This window comes from Carica papaya, chromosome 4 (assembly GCF_054855325.1).
Source record: "Carica papaya isolate Zhongbai chromosome 4, ASM5485532v1, whole genome shotgun sequence".
Taxonomy (NCBI): Eukaryota; Viridiplantae; Streptophyta; class Magnoliopsida; order Brassicales; family Caricaceae; genus Carica; species Carica papaya.
The window spans coordinates 23,593,697-23,615,708 of NC_142312.1; the positions used below are offsets into that span (position 1 = coordinate 23,593,697).

The window sequence follows — 22,012 nt, forward strand, 5'->3', positions numbered from 1 at the left end:
CTTCCCAAATTCCACTAACATCATAATTGTATTATTAGAAATAATTGCGTATAACTAAAGATTCAATTATCTGATTATATATTTTTTTTTTAAAATTAAGAAGTTGTCTACTTAAAATTTTTAGTAAAATAATATCATCAAAGTTTATTTTATGATACTCGCAGAACATGGTTCTTAATTTTTTTTTTCTTTTAAGATTGTGATCCAAATCTGGCTGAGATCCCATGAAAAGACATGCGGATGTGGTTGTACGTGAGATTTGGAGCTTGAAAGTATTTCTCTTGAATTATTTATATATTTCTCCCACCATAAGATAAGATCAAAAGGGGTACGTTTCCTCCTGAATTTACAGAAGATATCCATTATTATCTGTGTGAATGCATACCCACTAGTACAGTGACATCACTATATAGATCAGAACATGTAAACGAGGGCCTATCATGGATGATGCTACTGCCAACTAGGGGTAATATAATATTACCAACACCTGTGGCATCTCATGTAAATCCCACATCGTTTGTTGTGTTTAGGTGGATTATATAAACTGTTTGATACCCTCAAGGGCTTCACAAAGAATCTCAGAGCTTTCTTCATCAATTTCTTTGTGATCTAAAGTCCTTTGCACAGAAAGCTATAACCTGAATCTTGGTTGGCAGAAGCTGGAAAACGTCATATCTGACAGCCACATCTTAGAAAATTTACATTTCTCATCTTTCATTACACCCCAATAAACAAGAGCTGGGACCAAGACAAAACGACAAAGCTGAACCTTGAAATCATGTGAAAGCATTTCATCAGCCTCATCCAATACAAAAATCTTGATGTAGCAAAAGCAAAGAGATTGCGTCTGCAACATGTCAAACACACGATTGGGAGTACCAACAGCATGACCTTCTACTTGAAGAATATGCTAACCTCATGAACACTCGTCCCACCAAAATAAGCATGAACTTTATCTCCAAGACAATTGCCATTACCCCGGCATCACCTTTTCAAATCCAGTGGACAAGTTCCCTAGTGGATTGCCAAAACCAAAGCCTGGCAATGAACAGATTATAATCAAGTTGCTGCATAATGGCAGAACTTAAAGTTGCTTTCCAGTTCTGGACTGCGCCCTGTTGAATGGCACCAAAGTCCTTGCAGAATGGAACAAATCGTCTCCCTGAATTGCAGAAACTTCTCAAACCTTGAAAGAAACAAAGAAAATACGTAGATAGTAAGTGCTATGCCCACACATGGATAACAGTTTCATTCACTAAGAACATAAACATTTTATTCTCTAAAAACGTACACACAAATCTAGGTGAAATCCCAGCCTATAAGTACATTCAAGTGGTTCTGACAAAATATAGCCAAGCAAATAGGTAGGCTACATTTCACAGCTTGTGTTTAGACAGGTTTTCATTCAAAATGTTAAAGATGGTCTTCACAACCTAATATCAACTGACGGGAGGAAAAGTCTTGCATATTCAGATACATACATGAGAAAAATAGTCATTTCTTTTTTTCAAAAGGTTCTTTTAACCTACCATATACATAAGGTTCTCCAGCAACCCCATCCAGTCAAAACTGTCATAAGCCTTCGTCATAGGATGCGAACAAGTCCTGCTGGTCACTTGAGACTCTGCACCAACAAATTTTCTGTCAGTAGGACTCACATCATGATATCAATCAGCCTGGCACAGTAATAGCATACAAGATTAGACCAGGAACTTACATCTTATTCATTTTTGTGTCGTACCGCCGAAGGTGAAACCAGGAATATTCTGGTGCCATACCTGCCATGTTTAGAAACAGAAATCATCTAGCAGTAAGTCACATGATAAGAGAATTTTTAGTTGACCGCAGGTTTGTAAAATAACAAAACTAGACCAGCAAACACAACATAGCTACAGAAAAAGTGAGTTCCTTGTTTAGTGAAAAAGGTAAATGTAACATAACAGCCAAACTTGCAAGTCCATGAGAGAGGAGTACAAGTATTAAAATTATGTATTCATTGTCTGGAGAAGCTATCCTTGGAGGCATATGGCTATCTGATATCAGATAAAGAATTTGCCATCAGATACCATTTGCCCCACCTCTCCAAAGTCCAACACTTGAGCCACGTGACAACACGCAGATATAAATATAAAACTAAATGCATCGACTGTGTTCATCATGATGACTAAAAATGAGCGGAAAAAAAAAATAAATTTAGCAGATCCTTTCCCAGAGTTGCCAGAATGTATCATCAGCAGTAAAAATAAGAAATTGAAAGAAGCAATTGGAAGCTAATGAAACAATGATCTAATCGACAATTCTTCTATCTACCTTTTGAACTGACATTACAGCCGCAAAAAGAAAGTGAGGAAGAAAATTTTGTTTAATATATGGTTTAGGTATCCAAATAACACAATGAAGGTTCATCAGTGAATCGCTTGTTTATTGAAAAATGGAAATGTAACAGAGTAGCCAAACTTGCAAGCCAACATGAGAGGAGTACAAGCATTAAAAATCTGAATTAAATGTTTGGAGAAGATATTCTTAGAGGCATACGGCTATTTGATATCAGATAAAAGAATTTTTCGTCAGATACCGTTTGGCCCATCTCTCCAGAATCTAATATTTGAGCAATGTGACAACAACACGCATGTAGAAATATATAGAATCAAATTACTTGTGTTCAAAGAAGCCTGCTTTTTCATCCGCATCCGCCCCTCTGGTCTTCCTCTATCCGTTATCTTTGGCGGCACCACCGAGTGGAGTCGGAGTAAGCAATAGAAAACCGTAGGAGTTGTCCCATAGGGTTTAGGGTTTTTCGCTTTTACCAATCCAAAACGATCCGTTTTTAAGGGGAAAAGAAGGGGGTATACATTCTATATTTTGGGTGATGGAAATGGGCTTCGTGGGCTGATTTTGGGTTCAATTTGGGCTTTAATTAAATGGAGATGTCAGGTGGTAAATTATACATATACATATACATATATATATATATATATATTTTTTTTTTTAATATTTCCTCCCTGCACTTTATTTAAAATTAAAATGATAATTTGAACACAGACAAGAATCATTCTAATTGCAAATTAAAAGCAACAGAAAATAAATTATAACAGAGCAAGTAAATTATTGTTTATGTATTTTGTTAAATCCTTAAACTACTTATTAAATAGTAATTTCTGAATTTATTGTTTCAGCTCAAAATTTATTTAAATAAATTGATGTCTGTTTGTTCTATTTTTAAAAATTTCCAAACTAATCGGATTAAGCCTGGTTTCACAAGACAAGACAAGACACAAAATGGGCACCCAGCCTTCTTAATAGTACCTACCTACCTACCTTCCTTCTCATTGCTGCTGACCCATAAAGGAAGAGACTGCGCACCCAGCCTCAGAATTGACTATCAGAAAAGAATTAATTTAAGCAAAATCCATTCCTACTGAAAATAAGTTATTTTGTACATCAATGTGATCCCAGCGCCCATGATTTCTAAAGCAAGTTCCACATATGAGAGACAAATCAACGATCAGCTGCTCCATTGTACCAATGACTCTACATACAGCTCAAACCAAGGGGACAATTTCACCGCGTGCACCTGCAACAGTGAATAAAATATTATATCATCAGATTGAATACAGGCGACAATGATCATGCGGGCATAAACAATTTGGAATTACATTGATCATATATCTCTTGCACAATCTGTAGCATTGAATCAGTGTCTTCTGCCATCTTGGAGATTCGTTCTGCCTCCTTAACTGCTTCTGCAGCCAAATATGATTTGTTTTCTGCTTCAGCAAGTCTATAGGCAGCAGTTACTGATGCTTCCTCCATTGCCCGACCACAAGTTGCCAGTGGTGAATTCTGTGGTGGCCGCAATCTCACATCCTTTTGTCTCAGGATAGCTGTTCTGTTTTCCAAAGAGGTATCTTCTCTGATCTTGTAGCAATTTTGTACCTGCATTCGGTAGTACCCACAAAATTGAGGAGCTAACATGAGATGCAACCGGAGATTAGACCAGCAGGTTCTATGGAAGCCCATAACATGTAATGCTGACTCAGGTGACATGAACATACAAAAGAACTCAGGTTCCTTTTAATTTTAGTTAAGCCCTACAGCCTAATCTTACAGCCCGATCCCAAAAGAAGTTACATGAAAGAATCAGATAATTCATCAATTAAAACTAGCATCATCCTCTTCCAACTTGTCACCACTTTTAGCAAAGAAATTCTGGATGAAATTGCACAATATCATTCTATCAACATGTAATCACCTTTTCAAGTTTTCCTTGAGCAACAAGCCTTCTCAGTCTCGAGCTCAATGACCTTCTAAAATTTTGTGGTACCTCCTGCCTTTGCTGCAGTGTGTGAATCATGATGGTCACTTATCAATCAAAACATAGATATAGTGAAAACCAACTGCTTGAGAACAACCATTAGAAAAGAAAAAGGAAAAGAAAGCACCTGGAAATATAATAATACATGCAACTCAATCTCACTAAGGAATTAAGCAACGACTAAGGAAGAGACAGCCATGGAAATTTAGAGGGTGTAAGTATTTATATTATAACTATATTTTGAGGGGGGAACAGGAAAAAAGAATGCAGTAAGTAGGTGGTGACAAATCTGAGTTCACTTGGGATTAGGCTTTTTGAAACTTTTCATATTATAGCGATGAGCCCAAACAAATCTTAACATGATTTATTTCTAGCTTTTACATTGAGCGGGAAAGTAAAAACAATACTTTCATGTTACTTCGAGCATTATTTGTTGCTCCTATCCAGAACCACCCCAATTAATGGGTTGCACATTCTACTATAAAATAAGACCTTTCTGTTTCTTACATATAGTAAAATAAAATTAGGATCATGAGAAAAGCCCCAAACTAAGAATGATATATCCTGCCAGTAGCGTATTTATGGTGCTAGTGTGGTCAGATGCGTACTCGAAATTAAAATCCAATTATAAATTTGATTCCACTAAATAAAATAGATTGTCCCTAAATATAGTAAAGTATATGGCATCCATAGAAATTATTCACAGAACTTCAAAATTGTAAGTAATCATCTAATATTCTGTTAAGAACACATGGTTGTGGCACTGCTACTTACAAATACATTTCTTTTTTTTTTTTTTAATTTTTGTTTCTATACTAGAAAATCTAGGAAAGAACTTGAGTCTTGCTAGAATTTCTGCCTACCTAACCTATTTTTGGGTAGTTGACAAGGACTCATCAAAAGCACCATACAATCTCATGAACAAAGAAAACTCAAAAGGCACTCTAAAATTTGTTTTTTTCTTTTTCGTATCAATATCTGATCTTCTACAAGGAGAACATAACTCCTACGGAATAGGAACTTCCCTTTCAAGAAGTAACCCAATTCTCACATTTACAGGAACTAAAATCATTACATTTAGAACTTATCCCACACTTCCCCGATCATAGGAATTTATTACATAACTAATAAAACTATACACCAGAAAATAGGAAACATAATCTAGTGCATTCCTCACCCTTTCTCAGCCACGTGTCTGTCTCCTATACACTTGAATAGTATTCTATTGGACCATAACAAAGTCAAATACAAGAATTCACCAAATAGAAAACTTTTTATCTTTTATATTAATCTTCCCATTCAAAATAACCTTGCTTTATGAGAAGCCTATCACAACCATGTCAGTTTGTCCTCTGTAATATGTACCAGGCTACCACATCCATGTCGCTATTTTCCTTTTGGGTGTTCAGTAACTTATTTTTATCTTTAGTTTTTCTTTTTTTCCTCCGTGCAATCCAAATACCATTGCATTACTTTTCTTTAGATAGCCCTCAAATTCCTTGTTTACATGCACAATAATTTCTTTATGATTCTTTTATCAAGTAAATTATTTTTGCACCCACCAATAAAATTTCCAGTCTACCACTGTACCCTCACTTACAAATAATGGGATCTTTTCCTACCAGGTCGTACAAATTTTGGGATGCCGGTCATATCCATTCACACATCTAATGTAACATATTACAGACTTCTTCGGCAAGATACTCATGCAAACTATGTCAGACGCCATAACTATATAAATTTTGAAGCTTAAAAACAACTAGTAAAAATTCATGTAAGCAAACTGAGTACATGAATTGATATTAAGTTAGCAAACCACTATATACGAATAATGTTTCCATCTAATGCTTAAATAAGGTTAGCATTTTTTATTTTTTTTAATTCAAAAGCTTCAAACATAGGTTGTCTCCAGCCAGGTTAAGAAAATCCAACTACTTGAAGATGCAATACCGTGTAATAAAAACAGAGGAGAGGCATAAAAAGAACTATATTCATCTGACCTCAATGTAGTTAACAATGGCACTGATATCACATCCGTTTGGATCTTTTATGGTCGAAAGAGCTTCAAATATAATTGAATTATACCTAGGAAAGAAAGGGGAAGAGCTTCAATGATGGCTGATTAATAAACAAATTAAAACTGCTGACTTAAAGTATTCAAATATCTAGCATAAACAAGTGCCAGCAATTATTACAGGTAAAATACCCCTTTGATTGATATGCAGCACGAACAGTGGTGGAAACCATCCACCAAAAGTCACATGAATGCACAATAAAATGAACAGAGATGACAAACCTAGGAGCATTGTTCCCATCTGCTGGGCTGTTTGAAGGATCATCCAAGGCAATATCAGCTGATGCATTATGGTTAACTAGACCAGATGGGGTTGAATTTGGAGCATTGGGAGTTGAAGCAGCAGCAGCTGCTGCTGCTGCTGCAACAGCTTTTAGTTTAGGTGTTCTTGACTTATCTTTAGCGCCGGATCCACCAGGATTAACACTCAGATTTCGCCATTTGTCCTGTAAACATTGGGGGGCGGGTGCAAAATGAGACAGCAGAACAGATTCAATATAAATTTTTAACAAATAAAAGATAATAGGACAAGAAAAAGATTATATAGCATTTGAATTAGAAAGCCAAGGAAAATCATCTTATATTTCATCAAGCGAGGCTCCAACCACTTCCATAAAGAATTGAAAGAATAACAATATTCTAACTTAGTAAAAAGCTCTTGCACCTTTTTATCTTCACGACTTTTCATTTGCAAGTGGAAATGACTCTCAGCAATGGAAAAAATCCCTAAAACTAAAAATACAAAGAACAAACCTATGTAGGTACTTCAACTCGACAGGATTAAAAAGAGGACATAGAAGTTGGGGCGACTGTAGTTGCTTAGACTTAACTCTATGGCATACAAAATTATGTTATAAATGTCCACTAATGAGGCAGAAAATCCATTCACAGGAAAGGTTTAAGGAAGTTTACTCATGGGAGAAAGAAGAAGTAGGATTTTAGCAATACTAGCTAAATGTTTTTTGTTTTATATGTTTGGTTAAAATTTCAGTACATTAGTGTGGCTATGTGGCATTTTTAGCATGGTTAGAGCAAGAGAGTTTTATGTTTGAAATTGTAAGTTAGATATGCTACACTCCTGGAGCTAGTTATGATCCTAGCTAACATTATTCTTACTAAGTTGCAGGCAACAAAAAGCCACATGTTCAGAAAATAAAGGTTTTCTTGAGAGAGTTCAGAAAATAAAAGATATTAAAAAGTTTCTCAAGTACTTAAAACTCTTGGAGATCTTTGTTCTCCCCAACAAGCCCAAGGTCTTAATGAAAACAGGTAAAAGGAAAGAAAAAACAGAATCTGGTTCCAGTTTTCTGATTTTAATTCAAAAAGAACCATAACTAGATCCAAGACACTGGAATCTAACAGAATCTCCTTGAATATCACTTGTTCTACCTCCACTCTAGAATTTTTAGATGAATTCAACAATTTGATTTAGCACAGCCTCATCCATCAAAAACAAGTTCAAACCTTTGGAACACAATGTCGCAGAACTAACAAGAGGCCAATCAAACAACTCTCTAGCCTCATTACAGATTATTCAAGCACCTCCTCGGTTTCATTTAGATACCAAGAGACATACAACAAGAATATAATCTAAAACAAACTTTTTCCACAATCAAAATCACTCCTATGAATCGTCCCACAGATAGCAGCTTGCATCAATGGCAGTAACCACACGTACATGTATTAATAATAAGTCATAATTGACCCTACCAGTGATCATGCGTATATGTATAACTATTGCACTTTAAGGACCCTGCCCATTTCATCTGCAGAAGCAAGCCTGACAAACTTTATTCTCGAGTTCCTATGAAGAATGTCTAACCAAGAAAAAGTCAAAGAGGTAATGACCAAGACATATCTGCTCTAACTTTCTATCGATTTCATGAGTAAGCAGTCTGATAAGTTAAAAGATCAGATAAGTAACAGCCAAGACAGTGGTTTTCTCCAGCAGAACAAATGTGCAAAGAGCCTCATGGGGATTTCCTCGAGCCAACAAATACCAGAGAACCCACCGGGAACTAATGTTTACATTTTTTACCATATCGCAACTACAAATCAATTACAATCCAACTGAATTTCCTCACTTCTAGGGTTTTCACATACAGAAGAAACAAAATAAATTCCTGGGAAAATCTAAAATTTTCCGGGGGGTTAACCACGAGATGTAGAGAAAATAATAGAAAGATAATGGTGGAGAAAAAGGAACCTTGAGGTCAACATTAGATCGCAGAGTGAGGAGAGGACCAAATTCCTTATCATTGAGGATGTTCCTCCACTTGCCGGGACCGTGCTTGTCCACTCCAGCCACCAGTGCTTTCTCCTCCTCCACCGTCCACTTCTGCTTCTGATTTCCCATTTTTCAACCCTTCTCTGCCTTCTTTCAGGCTCTGTAAAGCCTCTTTAGATGTGTAGATGTCTATCTATTTTATCCGAGGATTTTGAAGGCAAACTACTTCCGCTGTTTGTTCTTCAATCGCATTTTTGGGTTCTTATAAAGGAAAAAAAGAAAAAAACGAGGACAACTGTTTCTCACCCCCGTTTTATACTTCTATATATCAACATTTCTTTTCTTTTCCAACTTTCAAATTTTTTTCCTTTTTCTCCCCCTTTCCTTTATTTTCTTGTTTATTCACAACATAGTCCTTTTCTTTAGCAGAGTTTCACAATATAATTCTTGAAATTGTATTTTTTTTTTAGGGCAAAAAAAAAAATCTACATTCTATACATAAAAAAATTAAATGTATACATTCACATTCTAGTCAACAATTATTAACTAGGTAAAATGATTCCTATCGCTTTGAGAGTGGGAGATGGCTCAACAACGCTGTTGTTTGGGAGGATATCTGGATTGGAAACCACTCCTTAGCAAGCCAATTTCTTATATATAATTTATCATCTTGCAACGATTATATTTCCAGTTTTGCCAATTCGACTTAAGGGACTTTAGCTTGGGACTTAAGTTTGATAAGTTAAAAGAACAGATAAAAAAACGACCAAGAGAATGATTTTTCTCCACAAGAACAAAGACGCGAACTTCACGGGGAGAAATCGGATTTCCTCTAGCCAAACAATACCATAGAACCTAATGAGAAGTAATGTTTCATTGTTTACCATATCACAACTACAGATATTCCAATTCGACTGAATTTTCTCGTTTCTAGGGTTTTCACATACATAATAAACGAATAAAATCCAAATATATATATATATATATATAAAATATCCAGAAGGGGCAACCATGAGATGTAGAGAGAATGATAGAAGAGTAAGGAAGAGGGAACCTTGAGGTCAATGTTAGATCGATGAGTGAGGAAAGGAGCAAATTCTGGATCCTTGAGAATGTTCTTCCACTTGCCGGGTCCGTGCTTGGCCACTCCCGCGAGCAGCGCCTCCTCCTCCTCCGCCTTCCACTTCTGCTTCTGATTTCCCATCTTTCCCCCTTTCTCTGCCTCTTTATCTCTCACAGTCTCTTTGGGTTTTATATATATATATATCACTATTGTAACCTATCTAAGGATATCGAAAGCCGACTACATCTGCTGTTTTCTTCTTTAATAATGTCTTCCTATCTATGAGGGAGAAAGAAAAGGAAAAACCAGATTGTTTGTGCGCTAATTGCAAGGGACTGAAATTTGGCTCTCACAACTTCTCATTGGAGTGGAGTGTGTTCGTCAAAGAACGCTAATTTGCACTACTAAAACGGGTGATAAATTATTACCTTAAAAAAAAAAATTATATTAAATTTTTATTTTCTTGTGATTATTTTAATTGAAAAAGATACTATTATATTAATTAAAATCTATTTATATTTAGATTTCACGCTAAGAATATGAATTTTATATAAATTTAACTCTTCCGACGCATTAAATTCATACAAATGTAAACTTATTTCGAAACTATTAAACTTTTTTACGTAATTTTTATTTAAAAATTATTTTGTGTTGTACTACAATTAATATATATATATATATATATTATTTAATGAATAAACATTAGTTTTCAAAATAATAACAAATCATTAAATATAATGCTCATAATTGGTCTTTTTAAGTTAAATAACATTTGTGGGTTTTGATCATAATAAACAAAATCTTCTCTAACTTTTTCGAAGGTTGTCATATTTAGAAATTGATGAAAATTGATCACTCATCCCAAGTCACAATTGGAGATGACTTTACCCAATTCTCATTCTTACACACTGTTAATAATTAATCAAACTACTACTAAGCAAAGGGTGTTGTTGAAGAGACTGAATTTGTAGATGTTATTTAACCCTTTAATTGTATATATATATATATATATTTATATTTGTTTTTTTAAAAAATAAATTATTAAATTAGTTCGTTCGTTACTTGTTCTAATTTACTATTTAAATAATTTAATCATTAAAATATTTTTATTTGTTTTAAAAATTAATTTAATAATTTTTTATCTTTTTTTAAAGAGTAATTTGGTTCTCAAAAACCCCCTTGTAAATATTGTTCCACCGGTCTACCAAAAATATAAATAAAATAACAAACCATATGTTACTTTCCTTTTACTAACCGCTTCACCTCCAGCTCATTGCCCTTCCGAGAAGGAGAAGGCTTAACAAACCCAGTTTTCCTTCCTCCATCAAACCCTAACCCTGATAGAAATCCGGGACCTCTTCTCATGGCGAAACCCAGTTCAGACCACGATTCAGACCCAAACATACGCCTCTACAATCCCTACCAAAACTACGACGTCCCAATCAACGCTCCCTATCTTTACAAGCTCCCCACATCACCGGAGTTCCTCTTTACCGAAGAATCTCTCCACCAACGTCGATCTTGGGGCGAGAATCTTACCTTCTACACTGGTTCTGCTTACCTTGCTGGTTCTATCTCTGGTGCGGCTGTCGGATTCTACTCAGCTATGAAGAACTTCGAGCAAGGCGACACTCTCAAGCTCAAAATCAACCGTATATTGAACTCTTCCGGACAGTCGGGTCGGGCATGGGGAAACCGGATCGGGGTGATCGGTCTCATTTACGCAGGGATTGAGAGCGGCGTGGTGGCTGCCACCGATAGGGACGATGAGTGGAGCAGTGTGGCGGCGGGGCTCGGCACGGGAGCCTTGTATAGGGCTGCCAGAGGGGTGAGGTCGGCAGCGGTGGCTGGAGCGCTAGGAGGGATCGCTGCAGGCGCGGTCGTAGCTGGGAAGCAGGCTTTTAGGAGATACATGCCGATATGAAGAGGGGAGAAAGACATTGTGAGTTACTTTGAGTTGAACGTACATTTTCATTTTTATTCTATTAAAATTTTGATAGGGAAAGGATTGTATGGGCGTTATCACGGACTAAGATCGTCTTGGGATGATAGGTTTTGGTGTAATTTGTCATATGATAGATGGTTGAATATCACGGATTAATAAGCTTGTAACTTTTTCAATCAATCCAATATTTGTCGATCGGTATTCGATCAATGATTTTGCACTTGTCGATTGCCCAGGCTATATTTGCTAATTGGATGAGAAGTGATTTTTAGGAATTGATGGGTAAGCATTGCTGCATTCTTCAAATTTATATAAAATGATTACCTTTTTTGGAAGGGAGTTTTATGGATTGATGTTTTTGTGGAAATCTAATGTGGTTCATGTGCTATTTGAAACTTGGGTGTTATTTTAGTTAAGGTTTTATCGAAAAGGTACTGTCTAGGTTGAAGAAAGTTGGTAGGACCTGCGTCATCTTTTCTCTTCCATTCCTTAAAGTCTCACTCTTTCCTCATTTTTAGACCGCCAATCCATGGCATGTTTTTCAATATTAACCAAGATTGTGGAACCATTAGGTTAGTAAGTAGGTTAGAGGTGGTTTCTGGCATGAGGTGATCACTCATTGCTGTCCTGGAATTTTTCAATCATACCAGATAACGGAAGTTTAAAGGTTATTACTTAATTTGGTTTCTTAAAATGGTGTAATTTTGTGCATGATGAATTGTCTTTCTTGGAATTGTTTTGCTACCAATATTTGATCTTCCACTACCAACATTTTGTTATAATTGATATTGTCATGATTTCATCATCATCAAATATTTCTGTGTTTTTCATTATTTGTGACCGCCTTTGCAAGTTCAAAAAGTGTTTTTTTGTGCAGTGGATATGAAAACCTAATGATATTAGCTGAGCTTAATTCGGTCACTTGAAATGGTGTAGTTTACGTGTAAACTTCCTTTCTTAGAATTCTTCTTTTGCTGTGCAGTTGTCATCATCACATTATTGTTCATCTTGGCATCATCTCAATTTGTTATCAAAATGTTATTTCTTTGTACACACAATTTGCAAGTGTAATTGCAAGTTAAAGAAACGACGTTGTGTAAATGGCAATTATGTTGTATACAGCCTTCTCTTTTCTCATCTCCTTTTTTTGATGTAGACCAGAAACAGAAGAGTTATCATGAGGAATTTTGGAATTATTGAGGGCTGATACAGTTTATTTGTTGTTCTGGGTTCATTTGATTGCTTCTAAACCTAAATGCCATGTAGAGGCACTTCCGTAAATTTGTGGGAAGAATATTATTATGGTTATGTTCGTTCCGGGTAGACAAGTGGAGTATCTGCTCTGCCTGAGACTGTGTGGGTTAACTGTCGAAATTTGTAATGAATGACCAAGTTGTTTAGAGATGCACTTACCTCCCATGAAGATGTATCGACAATCCATTTACCTTTTCTTTTGGGATTCAATGAGAAACATGGAGCACAATTGCTAGAAATCAAATATCATCTGCAAGACAAGGCCATGAACAGGGATCATGTGGGTAAATGTAATTTTGTAGAAAGAAGCCCAAATCAAGAACCCAGTTACTCTCTCGATGCAAATTGGAAAAAAAAAATTGAGGAGCCCGTGGTACCTCATAACAAGGTCTCTAAAGATGATGCCTGAAACTCCTGGACTGGCTGAATTGTTTTTAAAGCTTCTTTCTATTAATGTTGCCATCAAACACAAAGAGAAGATCGTTGTACTAGTCATCCGCCATTTCAGCTCTATTTACTTTTTTTTTTTTTTTATTTCAACAAAAAAAGGTACGTAGAGCTGAAGTGGTGGATAACATAGTAAATGGGTGCTTGTCTTGTGTTCCTCCGACATCGTTTCTATTCCGTGCTAGCCATAAAACTCGGTATGCTGCAGGGAAGATCAAAGTCAATCCATAATCCTGCCTATCCCTTTATATCTTGTATAAGCAATCGTTGCAAAGGTGCTGTGGATTGTCACTGGCAGGATTCGGATATCTTATTTGCAGTCTGGCACAAATTCCTTACTATTCCCTACATTGACCGTTCCGCTACGACCTCTGAGAGCCAAGCAGATTTGTGGATACGAAGCCAAAAGAAGTAAATTGTGGATGATTTTTTAATGTTGAGTATGATATGGTATGTACAAAATTTATTAATGTTTAAATTTAATTATATTTTAATATTTGGTAGTAACAGTTATTTTTATTTAAATTAATAGTATGATATAATTGTATATTTAAATAAATTATTTATTTTATTCTATATAGTAATAAATAATAAATAAAAAGAGAGAAAAATATAAAATAGAATGATTTAAAATAAAAGATAATTTTATAAATAAAAAAATTATAATTTTAAAAATTATTACTCAATTAATAAAAAATTATATTATATATTTAAAAGTGCAAAACAAATAAAAAAATATATTCAAATAGAATCTAAGAGAAACACTCAATTGGGATCAAACTATTCCAAATTGAATATTGTTTCCCCTGATATTAAACATTTTCCATTGCGATGGAAACCGTTGGTGTGAAAAGAAGACCGCAACATCTACAATTTTTTTATTCCATGCTTCTTCTACAGACCAGCTGGGTAGGGATATTTAAATTAGGTCAACGCGGAGTTAATTTCTCTCGAGAAGAAAAAGGTTGCCATGGCTCACTTCAAATCTCATCCCTCATACACCTGCAACCTCTTCACATGGCCAACCATACTTCAGCCTCAGATCACGATTCACATCCAAACACACGCCTCTACAATCCCTACCAAGACTATGATATCCCAATCAATACTCGACATCTTTTCAACCTCCCCACATCACCGGACTTCCTCTTTCACGAGGAAGCTATCCGTAAACGCCGGCCTTGGGGCGAGGATTTCGTTTTCTACACCGGTTCTGCTTACCTCGCCGGATCTTTCGCCGGCCACGCCGCTGGATTCATCTCCGCCATCAAGAATTTTGAGCAAGGCGACACACTAAAGCTCCGAATCAACAGTATATTGAACTACTCAGAACAATCAGGACGGCTGTGGGGAGGCCGGATCGGAATGATCGGAATGATCTACGCGGGGTTCAATGCTTGTGCCGTCGCTGCGACGGATAAGGACGGTGTATGGACCAGCGTGGCTGCGGGACTCGGCACGGGCGCGTTTTATTGGTCGCCGAGAGGGCTGAGATCAGCGGCGGTGGCCGGAGCGCTCGGAGGGATCATGGCGGGCGCGATGGTGGGAGGGAAGGAGGCTCTGGCGGGATACCTTCCGATTTGAAGTCTAGAGAAAGAGAGAGTGAGTTAATTTGAATTTTTCTCAGAGGGAAAATGATTAGCTCTGGTGTGATTTGTGGTCTATATATGCTTGAATATTTCAACCAATATTTATGGCATTCAATTAATTTACAGCAAGCTTTGTTTAGGAAGTAATTAATTTAGAAAATTATATTGATTTCAAAATAAAGTAAAATTGGTGAGATATATCTCAAATTTTTATGCAAAATTTAATCTGATTTCAAATGAATTATGATAATTTAAAAATAAATAAATATTGAATCTTAAAGAATAATAATAATCATTCTACATAAGATTTGAAACTGACATCTTTTATCTTTGAAACAGTAATGTCAAAGTCGATATTTAAACTTTATTCTGTTATATCTAAAGTTAACATTTATAGTGCAGGCGTACAGTTTGATGAAAAACCATTTTTAAGGAGAGAGAGTCTAGGTATAAAATTTGTTGATAAATAAATGTTGATTCTCCAGTTACATAGAAAAGGAAAAAATAACTTGGGAAAATGGCAAATGGGTGGATTTCCTCGATGCAGGAGAAGAAACAAAGAGTTAGGAGAATGACTTTATCTTCTTCAAATCTTCGTAAGGTGTGGAACAGCTCATGAAAGACCAACAGCCTTCCAGATGGTACTTCATGTTTGCTTTGGCAAGCTGTAATTTCCTGGTAGGAGGACGATAGCTGCTGGTTTTTCCTGAAGCTGCCCTCAGGCTGGGTGTTTCTGCCGTGGATTTCATGCTCTCCAAGGGGCTTTCCGGATTGAAAATCTGCATTAACTTTGAACTTTATTGTTGATGAAGACTATAGAATTATGAATTAAAAAGTTGAAAATGGAAACTAACCTGACCTAGACGAGTTTCTTGGGAGCGTGGAGGCCGTAGAAGATATTGAATGTTTTGGTGATCATCTGCGTTTCTAGGTCCATTGTCAAGGCCAATATCTCGGAGTCGAGTGAGTTCTGGTAAAACAACAGAAGCAAGATCTGGTCTGTCCTTCTTCCTCAGCTCACAACACTTCAATGCAATTTCTGCTAAACGTAAAGTGTCTTCTAAGGGCCAATCTAGTATGGCTGGATCAAGAATGTCTGCAAATGAACCCTCCTCAATTGCGTTCTCTACTTGATGGGATAGACCCATTGGATCCCTTGCTGTGATCATTTGTAAAAGCACTACACCTAACGAATACACATCTGATTTCACACTGAGCATTCCTGTTTGTTGATATTCAGGATCGATATAACAAAACGTACCAGCTGCTGCTGTGGAGCAATATTGACCAACACTACTATCCGTGATAGATCCTGGAACCAACTTAGCCAGACCCACATCACTGATTTTTCCCACATAGTTTCCGTCTAGCAGAATGTTTGCCGGCTTCAGGTCACGATGTACTAATGGCTCTGGCCTTGTCTGGTGAAGATAAACAAGTGCAGTGGTGATTTCAGCAGCTATTTTGAAACGGGTTTTCCATGGAATTGGAGTTGTGTTATCTTTTCTGAATAATCGATCTTCTAGGCTACCATTTTCCATGTATTCGTATACAAGGCATCCATAGTCAGGGCAGGCTCCAAGGAGGAGAACCATGTTGGGATGTCTCATGCAGCTTAGAACTTCAATCTACACCAATCAAAACAAATCAAATCAAATCATCATTACAAACCATGTTCTGATAATTGTTTGTTTCTCAAGAATCTAACATTACCTCTTGTTTGAATTGTTTTTGTGCCTGTGACATGTCTGGCCGTACAATTTTTATGGCAACTTCAGTGTGATGAAGCATTGCTCTGTAAACAGGTCCATATCCTCCTTCACCAATCTTCTGTGACCCTGAAAAGTAATTTGTTGCAGTTTCAATTTCATCAATCGTGTATTTTCTATACTGGACTGGATTATGACCCAACATAACTGTTGCTCTTTTCCTCTCTTCTGCTTCATACTCTGCTCTCATTTCTGCATATTTTCTCTTTTCCATTTCCATTTCCACCAGATGTTGAGCAATCTCCGCTGCTTCAATGGCTGCTTTTGTTTTCTGCCTTTCCATCTCTGCCAACGCCAATGCAGCCTCTTCAGCAAGCTTGGCTTCCTCTAATTTTTGCACATCTGCTACTCTCCATTTCTGTAGTTGATCCGCCTGCACATCAAAACAAATCAGACTTGAATTTCTTTAAACTCAAATTTTGGACTACTCTTATCTTCTTACCTTCTCTTTTGCTGCTTTCGCCTCTTCGCAAACTGAATTATACATATTCATGGAATGTTGTAACTCAAGCCTTAACGCTTTCATCCTATCATCACAAGCTCTCTGCCAGTCCAGTCAAGCCAATAACAATATTATAAGAGTGCTGGTACAAGCCCTACTTACCCCCTTTTCTTTTCTATATCATCTACATTCAAAATCATTCAATGTAATAAATCCCAACATGAATCTTTGATATGGTATACTCACTGATGACTCGGAAGAAAATGATCCTTGTGAGTTTCGAGATGCATTGTTGGGGTGACTAAAGCTTTTATCATTACCCTGATCTGAGAGGAGATTCCGTGTGTCTGAAATTTCATTTGGGTCAGATAGAGAATGTCTTCTGACAGATCCTAACCTAGAAGTCTCTCTTGTTAATCTTGGTGATTTGGGTTTGTCACTAGATTTGATCTTTTCACTCGGGATACCTCGAAAAGATTCACTAGTTGGTGCAGAACGTATTTTGCTGCACCAATAAGTAAGCTAAGATTCAGCTAGAAGAATAAAAAAGAAAGCTACAAAATTCATTTCTAGTTACCTGGCTATTTCTTGATGAGGATCGGAGAAATCATATCCAATCTTAGACACTGTTGGCCTTAGAGATTTTTGCTTGAGTACTGCTGTATCGATAGACACTGACAGCGGTTGACATGCAAATCTGACACTTCTGAGTCTTCCTTTAGATATAACATACACTGCACAACTCTCTGGTACAGTCTTGAGTAAACAAGTTGCCACATCTGAAGAATGTTTTTGCTTCCTGCATGGACTACAAGTTTTGTTAACACATACCCATAACTTGAACATGATTTGCATAGATACATATATATAGATATATTTACATATATAGATACCCACACACAGATATGAAGATGTTTAAGGCTGTAAAAAGGGAGAGAGAAGAGAGAGAGAGAGAGAGAGAGAGAGAGTGAGTGACCATATGAAAGTAGTCCTTGTGGAAGCACCAACAACAATGTTGCCAATGGAGTTGTGATTGACATAATCAACAACGGCACTTGGGATATCAGCTCCTTGGAGGATTACTTCCTTAGTCATAATCTGGATCAAGAATAAATTAGCTGCTCTTCGAATTCGATAAACTGGGAATTACAGTGCTTAATTTCTTACCCCTTTTTGAGCAAAACATTCTTGGTAAGGAAGGAACAATTCTTGGGTTTCCTCTTCTGTCGGCGAACGAGGGACATCATCACCATCTTCTGCATAACATCATAAGTCAACTCAACAACAAATATTAACAATTCCTGCACATCCTTATGCATGTATGTATGTATATATATATTTTTTAACTTAATAATGATTGTGATGATAAAAAGAGAAAGATACCTACGGGGATGCAAACTATAGCTCTGAACGTGAAGGAGAATGCATTGATGAGAAATGTTATGGGGTAAAAGGTTTTCGACTGCCCATTTGACGGCAAACTGAGTGCTCCTGCCTCTGCCAATCGCAATGGCTGTGATCTTAGGGTTTTCATCAGTCACTGAAGTCGATCTTTTCAGCACCATCATCGTCTTCGATCTTACAATAACTTACCTTCTTCCCTCAAATGCTATGTTTGTCGATTTCCAAAAAAGAAAAAAAGTAAATAACATAACATTTGTGAAAAAGAGTTTATACTTAGCTTCTCTGTCTTTTTTACTAAATTTGGACTCCTCATCACCATCATACCAGCTCCATTTTTACCAACAGAAATTTTGGTATCCACCCAAATCATTTTGGCTTATCTTATTAATTCTCTTTATTTTTTCAAATCATTTCAAGCTTGGCAATTCATATGGTGGTTGTAACAGTGAAAACTGATTCTGTTTTCTTTTTCATTCTTCCTCTTTCTCTCTTCTAAATTATGAAAGGTTTCTCATTTTTAAATTTAAAATAATTTTATTTTCTTTTTGCTTTTTTTTAAAAAAAAAAATTATTTCGGGTTTACTTATTCTCCCTCGAAAATTAGTTTATTATTATTTTTTTTTAATTTTAATTATTTTCTCAGATTAATTAAGAAATATATTGAGGAATGAGGATGATATTTTTTACACTTTCACTTTTTATAATTAATTACTATTTTTAATTACAATCATGTTATATTGATGCATTTTTTTTTCAATAATTCACTTTTTACCATTCCTTCAATTTCTTATTTTGTTAAGATGTTTATTGTACCTTCATATGTTTTAAATTTTCAGAAACAAAATTAATATAATATTGTATAATCATAAAAATATCGTGACAAGATATTAATAATATAAATATTAAAAAATCATATAAATACTAAAATAAATTCAAAATCAATATATAATTAAATTGGAAGGATTTTGAAAATATCTAAATAAAATAGATAATAATTTAAGTGCGGAATCGAAATAAAAGGGTTAAAATTCATATTTCTTACACAATAACTTAAAAGTACTAAACAGCATTACAAAATTCACCATTTGAAAGAAAGACAAGAAATAAGGAAATAAACGGAAAAAGAGAAAATATCTAATATCTACTCGCAATCTTCTTGCGAATCGAACTTTGGAACCTGATCCTCTTGATCTGAAATGGTTAAATAAAGGGTGAGGTACACTATCCCAGTAAGAATATCACACTATATCACCGACACATAAGTAAATATTGGTAGAAAAATTAAAAAAATAACTAAAGAGCACTTAATTTAAATAAATTCGTTTATCATAAATAAAATCATTTATCTCTCACTTACCGTAGTGAAATTTATGAAAACAATCTATAAAAATAATAATACCATACAGATCATAATTTCATGAACAATCAGCAACATAAAACATATTATAAATCTATATCTATTAACAATAAACCAAATCATAACTGTTTCTCTTTTCACTAGCCTACTAGTATTCATGTGGGTTCATAGGAATGTCTCATCTACACGTGAACTATTTTTTTTAACAATCTCAATTATAGGGTCGTCCCCATACCCCATCCGGTATGGACACCAAATTATTAAATCTTTATACTCCGTCCGCTATGAGGGTGAAACGGGCCGTTCTCATACCCCGTTCGGTATGGGTGCCAATTTATTAAGTCTCTATACTCCGTCCGGTATGAGACAATGTTCACGGTAGAGTTTTCTATGTACTCGATCCGTTCACCATCTCTCAGGTTATTTAGTAAGGCTGTCATTTCATTTATTCATTTAATCACATAATTTCTTTACCGTTTAACATTCCTTTTTCCCGATTCAGCAGTAAACACATCAATTAAACTATACATGCGTTCAAAGCAATAAAATAAATGAATCAGATATCATCATGCATATAAACTATAAAATCAATCAACAAATAGCAGTAGATAATTTCTGATTCTGGCTCCATTAGCAATCCGTAATTAATTATGTATATTTACTAAAATCGCATAAATACCATATTATTGTTTATTTAAACTTCAGTTCTATGATAGAGAATAGAGTAAGAGATTCTTACTCGATTTGATGCCCGAAAAGCTAAACTATTTACTGCGCCTACAAGCGGTCCCTAGATTCCCTGAATTTTTCTCCGGGAACTGAAATGCACTAATAATACCTATAAATATTCTAAATAAATCCAAAATCAGTCCTATGGCCCATTCGGCCAATTTTAGAAATTCGGCATGGTGATGGGTCGCCGCCTGCGGCGGTTCGCCTCGGGTTGGCCGTTTTCGGCCGAATTCAGTAGATTTTGCATCAATTTTTGCGAGCAAATACGTTAAAGGGTTTTGATTTGCCGAAAAAATACGAAAAACTAAAACTCACCAGCGGGGGGGCTCTCCGGTGCGGCGGCTCCTCCGGCTGACGTTGCGGTTGGGTGTTTCGCTTCGGTTAACCTGTAGAGAAGAAAACGATGATCACAATGGTGGAAAAAGTACGTGAAACAAGATCGAGGAGGGTCTCATCGAAGGCATTTTGTGAAATTCCCCGTGGCAGCACTGCTAGTGTTTTCTGGCCAATTAGCCGATCTTTTCACTCTGATTTGGCTATGGGTGAGTGAGCTCAAAATTGAATTTCGTGTAAAAGGGGAAGTTTTTACCTTTTTTGGTGGTCGAAAAGAGTTTTGGTGCGGCGGCATGCGGCTCTCCGGCGGCTGGGTCATTTTCTCCGGTGATGGGTTTTGGCGACTAGAGTTAGGGTTTGGTGCAGATTAGGGTTATTTATATCCATCTGCTTTTGATATGGGCCGTCCATCGCGTTTGATATGGACTGTCTGATCATAATTAAATAGGGAGTGAATCTGGACCGTTCATTGCGATCCAATCTGGACCGTCCAGAGTGAATTGGACCGTCTATCGTGATTCACACTGGATCATTCGATCGCGTTTGGGAGGGAGTACATCCAGGACGTCCGTATGCGCGGGAACATACCTCAGCCGTTCGATCGTGGGCACGCGGATCGCCCACGTGGTCCTCCTCCCGCGTGGCTTCCTACGTCAGCGTCTCTGCCACTTGGCGCGTCCTGGTTGGTCAGGACTGCTGACCCGACGTCTGACGTGACGAAATTTTCTTAAATTGCGTTTTGGCTCCTGTTTTTTTATTTTTCTTTCAAAAATACTTACAGAATCTAAATTTTCACTCATTTTTTTTAAAATTATTTTTAATTTAATCATCCGTCAATTTTACTCCATTTTTTCATTAAATTAAAATTAAAAAAACTACAAAAATTATATTTACACTTTAATTCAAATTATGTTGAAATAAATTTGGGTGTGGGTGTTACATAAATATTATAAAAATTAATACATTATAGTTTAATCTAATTAGTAAGGAGATATTCTTGCTACTTTGACCACTTGGATTGGATTTTTATAAATAATACTTATCCATAAAAAAATCTTGAA

General features: G+C 36.1%; 4 protein-coding genes, 2 non-coding genes and 1 pseudogene across 14 annotated transcripts; 2 read left to right on the forward strand and 5 right to left on the reverse strand.

The window, feature by feature from the left end:
• Window positions 1-631: 631 nt before the first annotated feature.
• On the reverse strand, window positions 632-2,025 carry LOC148266467 (eukaryotic initiation factor 4A-13-like). Its single transcript, XM_088219106.1, has 6 exons — window positions 1,881-2,025; window positions 1,718-1,778; window positions 1,530-1,641; window positions 1,292-1,316; window positions 1,008-1,186; window positions 632-910 (listed from the first exon to the last, which is right to left on the reverse strand). Exons 1-6 carry the CDS (start codon window positions 2,023-2,025, stop codon window positions 632-634), a joined length of 801 nt encoding a protein of 266 aa, XP_088075232.1.
• LOC110818338 (telomere repeat-binding factor 4-like) lies at window positions 646-10,074 on the reverse strand. Its single transcript, XM_022047177.2, has 9 exons — window positions 9,671-10,074; window positions 6,612-6,835; window positions 6,316-6,400; window positions 4,253-4,336; window positions 3,657-3,936; window positions 2,657-3,574; window positions 1,718-1,778; window positions 1,530-1,624; window positions 646-1,186 (listed from the first exon to the last, which is right to left on the reverse strand). Exons 1-6 carry the CDS (start codon window positions 9,818-9,820, stop codon window positions 3,543-3,545), a joined length of 855 nt encoding a protein of 284 aa, XP_021902869.1. The 5' UTR covers window positions 9,821-10,074; the 3' UTR covers window positions 646-1,186; window positions 1,530-1,624; window positions 1,718-1,778; window positions 2,657-3,542.
• On the reverse strand, window positions 1,928-2,042 carry LOC148266468 (small nucleolar RNA snoR98). The gene has a single exon (XR_015818862.1). It is a non-coding gene; the product is annotated as a small nucleolar RNA snoR98 (small nucleolar RNA).
• LOC148266469 (small nucleolar RNA snoR98) lies at window positions 2,436-2,549 on the reverse strand. Its single transcript, XR_015818863.1, has one exon. It is a non-coding gene; the product is annotated as a small nucleolar RNA snoR98 (small nucleolar RNA).
• Window positions 10,075-10,915: 841 nt separating the features above from the next.
• LOC110818447 (mitochondrial import inner membrane translocase subunit TIM23-1-like) lies at window positions 10,916-13,821 on the forward strand. 2 transcript variants are annotated; one of them, XM_022047348.2, is made up of 2 exons: window positions 10,916-11,621; window positions 12,781-13,821. In XM_022047348.2, the coding sequence occupies exon 1, from the start codon at window positions 11,043-11,045 to the stop codon at window positions 11,601-11,603; it is 561 nt and encodes a 186-aa protein (XP_021903040.1). In that variant the 5' UTR covers window positions 10,916-11,042; the 3' UTR covers window positions 11,604-11,621; window positions 12,781-13,821. The 2 variants fall into 2 exon arrangements, with proteins under 2 accessions (XP_021903040.1, XP_088074362.1); XM_088218236.1 differs by having other exon boundaries at window positions 12,786-13,821.
• A 269-nt stretch (window positions 13,822-14,090) lies between these two features.
• LOC110818433 (mitochondrial import inner membrane translocase subunit TIM23-2 pseudogene) lies at window positions 14,091-15,599 on the forward strand (annotated as a pseudogene). 4 transcript variants are annotated; one of them, XR_015818571.1, is made up of 3 exons: window positions 14,091-14,927; window positions 15,317-15,361; window positions 15,462-15,590. The product of XR_015818571.1 is annotated as a mitochondrial import inner membrane translocase subunit TIM23-2 pseudogene, transcript variant X4 (transcript). The 4 variants fall into 4 exon arrangements; XR_015818570.1 differs by lacking the exon at window positions 15,317-15,361 and having other exon boundaries at window positions 15,462-15,599; XR_015818568.1 differs by lacking the exon at window positions 15,462-15,590 and having other exon boundaries at window positions 15,317-15,454.
• Window positions 15,259-18,996, reverse strand: LOC110818432 (U-box domain-containing protein 35-like). 4 transcript variants are annotated; one of them, XM_088218238.1, is made up of 9 exons: window positions 18,513-18,996; window positions 18,293-18,381; window positions 18,102-18,223; window positions 17,703-17,924; window positions 17,372-17,630; window positions 17,126-17,227; window positions 16,628-17,056; window positions 15,774-16,542; window positions 15,259-15,693 (listed from the first exon to the last, which is right to left on the reverse strand). In XM_088218238.1, the coding sequence occupies exons 1-9, from the start codon at window positions 18,691-18,693 to the stop codon at window positions 15,299-15,301; spliced, it is 2,568 nt and encodes an 855-aa protein (XP_088074364.1). In that variant the 5' UTR covers window positions 18,694-18,996; the 3' UTR covers window positions 15,259-15,298. The 4 variants fall into 4 exon arrangements, with proteins under 4 accessions (XP_088074364.1, XP_088074366.1, XP_088074365.1 ...); XM_088218240.1 differs by having other exon boundaries at window positions 18,293-18,378; window positions 18,509-18,996; XM_088218239.1 differs by having other exon boundaries at window positions 18,509-18,996.
• Between the last annotated feature and the right edge of the window lie 3,016 nt (window positions 18,997-22,012).

What these genes read in the sequence shown, in the direction of transcription:
- LOC110818338 (XM_022047177.2), bottom strand. Translation starts at nt 9,820, where the DNA reads ATGGGAAATCAGAAGCAGAAGTGGAAGGCGGAGGAGGAGGAGGCGCTG. An exon ending in GATCTAACATTGACCTCAAG is followed by an intron (nt 6,836 to 9,670) that starts GTTCCCTCTTCC and finishes CAATGTTTACAG; the next exon opens with GACAAATGGCGAAATCTGAG. An exon ending in GATGGGAACAATGCTCCTAG is followed by an intron (nt 6,401 to 6,611) that starts GTTTGTCATCTC and finishes TTTCTTTCCTAG; the next exon opens with GTATAATTCAATTATATTTG.
- LOC148266467 (XM_088219106.1), bottom strand. Translation starts at nt 2,025, where the DNA reads ATGCCTCCAAGGATAGCTTCTCCAGACAATGAATACATAATTTTAATA. An exon ending in TGGAGAACCTTATGTATATG is followed by an intron (nt 1,317 to 1,529) that starts GTAGGTTAAAAG and finishes ATGTACTTATAG; the next exon opens with GCTGGGATTTCACCTAGATT. An exon ending in GATTTCACCTAGATTTGTGT is followed by an intron (nt 1,187 to 1,291) that starts GTACGTTTTTAG and finishes GTTTCTTTCAAG; the next exon opens with GTTTGAGAAGTTTCTGCAAT.
- LOC110818447 (XM_022047348.2), top strand. Translation starts at nt 11,043, where the DNA reads ATGGCGAAACCCAGTTCAGACCACGATTCAGACCCAAACATACGCCTC.
- LOC110818432 (XM_088218238.1), bottom strand. Translation starts at nt 18,693, where the DNA reads ATGATGGTGCTGAAAAGATCGACTTCAGTGACTGATGAAAACCCTAAG. An exon ending in CATTTTCTTCCGAGTCATCA is followed by an intron (nt 17,228 to 17,371) that starts GTGAGTATACCA and finishes CTGGACTGGCAG; the next exon opens with AGAGCTTGTGATGATAGGAT. An exon ending in CGAAAGCAGCAAAAGAGAAG is followed by an intron (nt 17,057 to 17,125) that starts GTAAGAAGATAA and finishes TTTGATGTGCAG; the next exon opens with GCGGATCAACTACAGAAATG.